The following is a 9,493-nucleotide window of genomic DNA, read 5'->3' on the forward strand; positions in this document are numbered from 1 at the left end:
TTTTTCTATCTAGAAGTTCTGCTGAGCAGCTGGTTAGCAGGGCTAGCCTATAGTTTTAGGCAGTGCTTTTTTCAAAAAAAAAATGTTTAGGGGTACTCTCGTTTTGACTCAAGAAAAATCACCATTTTATAGTTCAAATCGGGGGAATAAATACAGTAAATGGACAAAAGTACAAAGATTAACAAAATGTTTAGGGGAATGCACTGATTTTAGGGATATTTTTGCAATAGTTTTAATAAACCAGGTCCCTACAGCAGGCATAGGCAAACTCGGCTTTCCAGATGTTTTGGGACTACAACTCCCATCATCCCTAGCTAACAGGACCAGCAGTCAGGGATGATGGGAGTTGTAGCCCCAAAACATCGGGAGGGCTGAATTTGCCTATGCCTGCCCTACAGGATGCTGAGATTGTTGTTAGTCTGTTGGTCTCTTGTTTTATTTTAAAAGGTGTTCCCTCACCTGTGTAATGAACCGGTGGTGTAGAAGTAAATTCTTATCACATGACTAACAAAGACGTAAGGGTGAAGGAATTTTATAGCATGAAATATTTATATATAACTACTCACCAAACATGTGCAAACCTTCACCTACCACAGACACATGACAACAAAAATTTAAGAAAACCAGTAGCTATTATTACCAATAATTGGCTATCTTGTGGCTTGTGAAAACTCAGCATCATCAGTACAAACGAATGTGACCAATGGAAAGCAGTAAGAAAAGCAAAACTTCAAATACGAAGCGAGGGAAGTGTTTCGTTCTGGTGAATCATAAATAAGCGATCAACGTGTTCAGAGGGGCTCCTCTTAAGCACCCCCTTGTCTCTTAGTGCCCCCAGGTAACCCCACTGAGCCGCCGGGGGCAGTACCCCCCACTTTGGGAATTACTGGTCTCGCACTATGGTAAATGCTGTGTGGACCCTCTTTTTTATTATTCCACTTGTATCTAATTATGGGAAAGCAGTGCTTCAGTCACATAAAGGCTTTGCATGTGAATGAAGTGACGAAGATCACCTGTATATCCTTTTGCTCTCTGTCTCTCTCTAGCTCACAATTAAGCCCATTGACAAGAAGGCCGAAGTCTTTAAGTTCTTCTCCTCACAGCCAAAAGTCAACAAACAGGTGAGGGTTTCCTTTTGACTGTCTCCTTCAGGGTGGTTCCCTCCATAGGAGTGGCAGAAGCTGGTCTCTTGGTGCCTATGGAAGGATGGGCTCACCAGGGGAGTTGTGAGCTTAGAACTGGTCTGTAAGAATGTGGTCACATATGCCTCTGTCTCACTGTCTCGTCAGGATCCTTTAGTCCAGTGGTTCGCAACCTTTTTTTGGCCATGCCCTAGCTAAGCATCTCTAAAATCCTGATACTCCCCCCCACATTGACATATAATTCTTATTATTCAAAATGTGAACTCCTATTCATGTGGAGGGAGCCTGAAAGGCCATTTACTGTTAATAACTCATTCTCGAATTGCACCCCCCCTTAAAAATCAAATTGCCCCCCTGTGGGGCATGTGCCCCACGTTGGGAACCACGGCTTAGGGCAATAAGAACTACATGCATGGTGAGGTCTAATGAGATGGCCATCACCTTTGAGCCCTGCCTGTGCAATTCCCTGAGGCGTCAGGATGATGGCTGTTGGAAACCCAATAAATGCGGAATTAGATGGATCTCTAGTTAGGGTTGCCATATTTCAAAAAGTGAAAATATGGACACAAAAGTTGTTGAGCTTTTCACCCGCCCACTGTTTCCGATGACTGAATCCCAGCTATGCCCAGGAAATGAACGTATGGCAACCCTAGTTATCTCAACTGAGCTTCCAAGCACCTCTGAATGGCGGGGCTGTAGAACCACCAACAGGGTATCGTGTGCCATTAGGGTTGGGTCTCACAGGGGAAGTGAAAACTGTCAAACCAGTTTCTTCTTAACACAGTGCATAGTTAAACTATGGAACTCCCTCCCACAGGAGGCAATGATGGCCACCAGCCTAGAGGGCTTTAAAAGATTAGACAAATTCATGGAAGAGAGGTCTATTGATGGGTACTAGCCATGATAGCTATGTTCTGGCTCTACAGTCGGAGGCAGCCATGTTTCTGAATACCAGTTGTTGGAAACCACAGGAGGGAAGAATGCTCTTGTGCTCAAATCCTGCTTCTAGGCTTCCCACAATGGGCATCTGGTTGGTCCCTGTGAGAACAGGATGCTGGAGTAAATGGGCCCTTGGCCTGATACAGCAGACTCTTCTGATGTTTTTACGTTATATTCTTCTGGGCTTGCTGAGCTGGGTAAAATCAGGACCACAGCCAGCTCCCAGCGGGCCTTGCGAGCCGAGCGCTTGGGAGACATTGTCTCAGCAGAGTGTTGAGGCCACCTAGAGCCTGGAGCAAGCTGGGAAAGCCTGTCCTGTAACCGGAACAGCACTTCCTCGGAGGAGCTGGCTATGCTGTCTTGAAGGGCCCTTGTCTGCAAGGAAGCCCTGGCTTTCATGATGTGGAAGGGATGGTTAGTGGAGACTCATCCTCTGACTGAGGAAGGCAGGTAGGCAACCTCTTCAGACCAGAATAGGAGGTGCTAAGGTTCGCTCACTGAATGGGGCAGCCTGTGGGGTGTGGTTCAGGGATCACAACATGGAGGGGGGGAGTCAGTTGCATTTGCACCCTGCTTGTGAGCTTCCAAGATGTATCTCCAGCTGGCCATTGTAAAAATCAGGATGCTGGCTGAGGTCGGATCCAGCGAGGGTTATACTTGCCTTCCTTTCCCGCAGATCATGCAGCTGTTCATCGGAAACCACGACTTGTTTATGAGGAGGAGGCGAGTGGACCCCATTGAGATCCAGCAAATGAAAGCGCAAGCTCGGGAGGAGAAAGCAAGGAAGAAGGTGAGCCTTTGGGGGAACATCTGCTTCAAACGTTGTCACAAAGCTTCTACCCACTGCCTCTTTGTGGAGATCTTTCCTGGGCTGGAAAGCTCATTGGTTGACCATGAGAAGGTCACACCCTTCACCCACCCCTTCTCTCTCTCTGTCTGTCTGTTTTGCCTACCTCACAGGGTGGTTGGGAGGGTAGAATGAGCAGGTGGGAACCACGTGGGGCATCTTGGTTGGAAGAATACTGGAACAGAAAAACTGAAAGAAGTCAAATATGGCAACCACATTTTGTGGACTTATTTGCAAGGAGGCTTTCATGATATATTACAGTTCATAGCATGGAATCCATTCTGGCATACAGACGGTATATAAATGAATAAACAATGTAGTGTTTGGTAGGGGAGAGGCAAGATTAAGATGGGCCTTGTAGCTGTTGGCTCAGGAGGCTGCACAATGTTTCTGCGAAGCGGCTCTGCTCATGGCCAGCCCTGCCTATTTCCCCAGATGGAGCACCAGCGCCTGGCCAGGGAGAAGCAGCTGCGGGAGGAGGCTGAGCGGGCGAAGGAGGAGTTGGAGCGGCGCCTTTTTGAGGTGGAAGACAAGGCCCGGCAAGCCAATGAGGCTTTGGTGAGCCATGGCAATGGGGCCTAGGGTTGCCATATTTCAAGAAGTAAAAATCTGGACAATTGGTGGCTCATCGTAAGTTTGGGTGATCACCATGATCTATTGACCTTTTGGTGGGGTGAGCAGGTGATCGTTGTCCACTGTCTGCCACCACTGATTCCCCCAATCGTCATGCCGATTGCCCAACAGGCAGAGGAGCAGCTACGGGCACTTAGCAGGCTCTGGCAGCTCCAGTCCCAGTGTGACTCCCAAATGCTGCCACTGCCCAGGTCTCTCGTCATTATTGAGTGCATTTTATCTTTTCAATACAAAATCCCTCTTCAGCGCCGTTCGGAGGCAGCGGCAGAGCTGTTGGCTGAGAAGGCCCAGATCGCTGAGGAGGAGGCCAAGCTCCTGGCCCAGAATGCCGCCGAGGCTGAACAGGAGCGTCATCGCTTGGAGATGGCCGCCTTGAAAACTAAGGAAGAGAAGCTTCTGATGGAGCACAAAATGCGGGAGGCAGAACTGATTGCCATGAAGCTTGTAAAAGAATCGGACCGAAGGTGATGAGGCCTGGGGTGGGATGCTCAGTGGGTTTTTGGGCTTCTGGGGCTGGCTGGACGCTGCTTTGGAGGGCATTTCCTTGAGTCCTTCTTTCAGATTTGATCAGGTTTGTTTGTGATGTCCCCTTGAAAAGTACATAGAGAGGAAGGAGGAAGTGGGGAAGAGTGCCAGTATGGTGTAGTGGTTAAGAGCGGTAGTCTCCTAATCTGGGGAACCGGGTTCGCGTCTCCGCTCCTCCACATGCAGCTGCTGGGTGACCTTGGGCCAGTCACACTTCTCTGAAGTCTCTTAGCCCCACTCACCTTACAGAGTGTTTGTTGTGGGGGAGGAAGGGAAAGGAGAATGTTAGCCGCTTTGAGACTCCTTAAAGGGAGTGAAAGGCGGGATATCAAATCCAAACTCTTCTCTTCTTCTTCTTCTTTCAGTTTGATGTCTTTCTCAGGATTAATTCAGCTGACCCAGCCTGCTTTTTTAAAATGAATAGTGCTAATTCTCACCTCCCAGACTAATACATGGATTAGAATGTCATTATCCTTTGGATTTTGCACTTCTTTGAATTTTGCAACTCTCTTCCTGGCTCCAAGAAATGTACCAAAATGCATTAAAAACACATGTTTTTCAATAAAATACATCTAGAAAGGCATACATTCAGATAAAATATGTACTTAAATAACTTAGTGATAAAATCTGTATTTTGATATTATTATTATTTCATACAAATTATGCACCACTTAGGCAGCTGGCAGAATTATGAATATTTATCAATAAAAGCATTGAAAATTAGTTAAGGCCCGTGACAATTTCCAGTGCATCAGTTTAGCATTATGGGGTTGCTTGAGCACTGATGGTGGTGGTTCTTGGTCGGCAGGGCTAAGGAAGCTGAACATCTGAAACAGGACCTGCAGGAAGCCAGAAATGCAGAGGAAAAAGCCAGGCAGAAACTCCAGGATGTTGGCAAGCTCAATCCTCCTTCTGTAAGTCTTTCTCCTGGTAGGGAAGTGTGGGGTTTGCTAAGGGGCCTGCAATGGCTTTTATTGCCCCCCTGGGCAGGTTCCCAAGATTTTGCGTTCTTTTTTTAACATTTCCTTTATTACCATTATTAACAATGCAAAAGTTTGGGAGCAGGGTATTACATCATACCATATACAAAGCAAACAAGCAATAAATAATAAGAGAAAGAAATGGCTGCACACCATCTAAATTGAGACATCCATATTTCCTGAGCTGGTGAAGACATTTGAAGCCAGCCCTATATAGGGAAGTTTTTAATGTTTGATGTTTTATTGAGTTTTTATATTTTGCTGGAAGCCACTAGTAAATCGTCATCATCATCATCTAAGTCCAAAGCAGAGGAAATACAATCCCACCAGATGACATAAAAGCATTCTGGATCCTCCATCCTCCCCCTGGAAACATGCAGTTTATGTGCAGTTCTTTCCACAATAGCCACAAGTTCTTATACTACACAGAAAAATGCAGATTTTTTTCAACGTCTTTCCTTGCTGGGCTATTGAAATGCTAGCTGCAGCTAGCATCCATGTCAAAATCTCAGTGTTCTCATTTTTAAAAAGTAATTCTGTAGCCATATTAGCAAAATATGCAGGTAGCCCTCTAAGCAATTTTTATGAAATGAGCCAACCTGGCTGCTCCCTCTTATCAGTGTTTATAGCCAATGTATGTGGTCAGAGTTCTGAGCAAGAAGTTAACTTGTTCAGACAGCAGGCAAAAGGCCAGTTCTGCAGATCAAAGTGGCTGAGGTGCCTTGTATGATCCTAAGCCAGTCTCTGTCCATCCAGCGGGTCTTAAAGCCCCTTTGCAGGCCAGAACTGGAGCCTGTCCCTGGACTTGGCACCAGGTTCCAGGCACAAGTGCCACAGATGGGGCATTATGAGTCTGAATCAGAATTTCCATCACCCAAGACTGTCTTTCCTAGAAGACGTTCTGTGCCCACTCGGTGTATTTTTATTTATTGCATTTATATCTCAACTTTTTTGCAAAGGGGCTCAAGGTGGGGTCCATGGTTCTACCCTCTCCTCATTTAATCCCCACCACAACCCTGTGAGGTAGGTTAGGCTGAGAGACTGTGACTGGACCAAGGTCACCCAGTGAACTTCATGGCTGAATGGGGATCTGAGCCTTGGTCTCCCAGGTCCTAGTCAAATGCCATAACCACTACTGTTCCCTTAAAAACTGTTCTGCCTAAAAGCCTTCCGGGTTTCAGATGATGTTTCAAACCCTTCCTCTCTCCTTTGCCACCAGAATACTGCCAAGGGCACCCAGCCCTCCTCCGCTGATGCCAGGGATGCCTGCCCTGACAAAGTATCCATAAAACTGGATTTAAGGGACATTGACTTGAAGAGGCTTTCCTTGGAGATAGAGCGAGAGAGGTAGGAACTGAAAATAATTATAATAAATAATAATAAATTTTACTTATACCCTGCCCTCCCCGGCCAGAGCCAGGCTCAGGGTGGCTAACACGAATAACATTTCAGTAAAAACATAATAAGAAAAAAAATTAAAATACAGGTTAAAATGCAGCCTCATTTTAAAAGTCAAAACCATAAGGGGAGGGAAACATAAGGGTCAGACTGAGTCCAAACCAGTGGTGTAGCGTGGGGGGTGCAGGGGGGGCCAGGTGCAACATCTGGGGGTTAGGGAAATCCATGGGTTAGGGGGCGCAAATTACTTGCCTTGCCCCAGGTGCTGATAACCCATGCTATGCCACTGGTCCAAACCAAAGGCCAGGCGGAACAGCTCTGTCTTGCAGCCCCTACGGAAAGATGTCAAGTCCCGCAGGGCCCTAGTCTCTTGTGACAGAGCATTCCACCAAGTTGGGGCCAGTACTGAAAAGGCCCTGGCCCTAGTTGAGACCAACCTAACCACTTTGTGGCTTGGGACCTCCAAAATGTTGTCATTAAGGTCCTCCGTGGGGCATACCAGGAGAGGTGGTCCCATAGGTACGTGGGTCCTAGGCCGCATAGAGCTTTAAAGGTCAAAACCAGCACCTTACACCTGACCCTGTACTCCACCGGGAGCCAGTGCAGTTGGAAAAGCACTGGATGAATGTGATCCTGCAGCAAGGACCCCATAAGGAGCCTCGCCGTGGCATTCTGCACCTGCTGGAGTTTCTGGGTCAGCTTCAAGGGCAGCAGGTGAGGTTTTCTGAGCTCCCAATCAAGATGCTGCCACCAGAAGCAGAAGCACTCTGCATCAGCTCAACCAGGTCAAAGGGGTCCCAAAGGAAAGCTTGTGAGCATCACCTGAATGCAACAGCAGCACTCTCCCCACTTGTGATTCCCAGCAACTGGTACTCAGAGGCATACTGCCTCCAACAGGGGCGGGAGAACACAGCCTTTGTGTCTAGTTGCCTTGGATAGCAATATCCCCTCCATGAACTTGTCTTACTACCTGTTTGAAGCTGTCAGAGTTGGTGGCTGTCACTACATCTTGTGGCAGAGAATCCCCTAGTTTCACAATGCTCTTTGTCAAGGAGTTCCATCTTTTATTTGCCCTGAAGCTTCTGACATTCAGCTTCACTGACTGCCCTGTATTTTATTAGAATCCATTCCGGAAGTCCATTTGACTTCCGAAATGTTCAACTTCCAGAGAGCGGCTTCTGATTGGCTGCAGTAAGCTCCTGCAGCCAATCAGAAGCTGCGGAAGCCCTGTTGAACGTTCGGCTTCCAAAACACTCAAGTCTGGTTTTCGATTGTTTGGGAGCCGGAATGTTAGACTCCCAAGGCGTTTGGGAGCCGAGATACAACAATTAGTATTAATTGCAGGGGTTGGACTAGATTATCATTGGGGTCCCTTCCAACTTTATGATTTTAAGAGTGGGAGTGCACTTTCTCCAGACTTTTGTCCTCCCCTTTTACTTACCCAATATTGTCAACCAAACAGACAAATGCAGGCAGTCCTAAACTTTTTGTGTTTTTCTATTCTCCACCATCACCACTCAGATTAGATTACCTGGATAAGAGCAGGAAGTTTGAGGATCGGCTGAAAGAACTCAAGTCCGAAATCCACGCCCTGAAAGTCGAAGAGAGACACGCAGGCTTCCTCTCGCACTGGAGCGAAGTCCTGGGGTCGCTGGGCCGTTCCTCGGGGAAGATGTGCAAGGTTGGACTGCAGCCAAGAGTTTTATTTCCCAGATTTCTCTAATGTATACAGAAAGGCTTGTGCTGGAAGAGACAAGAGGTCTCTTGGGCCTGGTGCTTGGCAGTCGCCAGTGGTGATGGTGGTGAGCTGCCTGCAGCGAGCAGGATGTCAGGCAAAAACAGGAACAGCTCAGGCATCCTTAATTTCCAGAGGAGTAGCCTGTTGCAGCAAAATCAAGAAGAGTCTTGCGGCACCTTAACAAATTGTGTCTTGTGGACTAGAGTCCACTTTGTGCCTCTTATAAAGCAGGGGTGTCCAACTTTCAAGAGACTACGATCTACTCCCACTATAAAATAACTGGCAGTGATCTATCTGTCAAAGTTGCTGATTTTTTTTTTAGGGGATGATGACCCAAAGTTGTTGAGCTTTTTAAATATATTTTTGGAATGGGGGGCCATCGGGGGATCACAATCACTAGGTTGCAATCACCCCGCGATCAATCACTAGATTGCAATCAACCTGTTGGATACCCCTGTTATAAAGTGTCGTTCATGATGTGGACATGGTTCTAAGAGATAGGATTGTGTGTGAGAGAAAGCAGTAAAACCAGAAAGGAATGAAATGCAAGATTAATTTTATTTTTATTCATTATTACCTGCCCTTCACCCTCAGGTCCCAGGGCAGGCTACAGCATTAAAACACAGCATTAAAAACAAATTTAAAAATATAATTAAATTGTATGGAAAATATAGCACAGTAACTTGTTACCACAAGGCTGGGAAACCTCTGGTCTGTGGGCCAATCTTGGCACATGAAGGGGTCCAGCCCACAAAGGTTAGCCCCGCTCCCCAAGCCATGCTCACCAGTCCACCAGCTGGAATCACTGGGAAGGTGGAAGAATCCAGCTCTGAGCTGGTAATGTAGCAGGGACAGTGAGTGCTATTATCTGCATTCTTCTTGAGCTGCTGCTAAGTGAGCCACCAGGGACAGTTTGGTGGTAGCTTATGGGGCTTAATCCCAGAATTTGTTTGCACTGGGGCCCAAATCGCATGCACTTCTGCTCTTTTTAACCATTTTAAAAGCTTTGCTTTTAAGAGTGACAGGGATGCACTGCAGAGAGCAGCGCCTGAGACCTTGCTTCATACTGCCTTAAGATGCTCAGAGTCAATTTTGTGTCAGGTGACTTGACCTGAGCCTTTTAAGTATCTAGTAATGTCAGCTGCATTTATACTGAGAACTAATATTGCAGCCTCTTCTTTATGGCACTTAGTGGCACTGATGTGCTTTTGAGAGTGGTATTCCAGGGAAAGACACCAACCTGGTCCCTAGCAGGACCTGGCTGAGACCTAACCATGGACTCCTTGAACAT

The 9,493-nt window shown here is 46.9% G+C and overlaps 1 protein-coding gene across 4 annotated transcripts in view; it reads left to right on the forward strand.

Annotated features, from left to right (window-relative positions):
- The window catches only part of LOC309357343 (merlin-like), a 29,165-nt gene that overhangs the window by 16,244 nt on the left and 3,428 nt on the right, over positions 1 to 9,493 (forward strand). For all 4 annotated transcript variants that reach the window (XM_081889469.1, XM_081889468.1, XM_081889467.1 and 1 more), the window contains 7 exons: positions 1,047 to 1,121; positions 2,758 to 2,871; positions 3,364 to 3,486; positions 3,808 to 4,025; positions 4,895 to 5,000; positions 6,286 to 6,413; positions 7,986 to 8,145. In XM_081889469.1, coding sequence (XP_081745595.1) covers positions 1,047 to 1,121; positions 2,758 to 2,871; positions 3,364 to 3,486; positions 3,808 to 4,025; positions 4,895 to 5,000; positions 6,286 to 6,413; positions 7,986 to 8,145 — 924 coding nt within the window. The remainder of the gene's footprint in view (positions 1 to 1,046; positions 1,122 to 2,757; positions 2,872 to 3,363; positions 3,487 to 3,807; positions 4,026 to 4,894; positions 5,001 to 6,285; positions 6,414 to 7,985; positions 8,146 to 9,493) is intronic.

Source organism: Podarcis melisellensis (genome assembly GCF_964234715.1).
Source record: "Podarcis melisellensis genome assembly, chromosome: 15".
In the NCBI taxonomy this organism is placed as follows: domain Eukaryota; kingdom Metazoa; phylum Chordata; class Lepidosauria; order Squamata; family Lacertidae; genus Podarcis; species Podarcis melisellensis.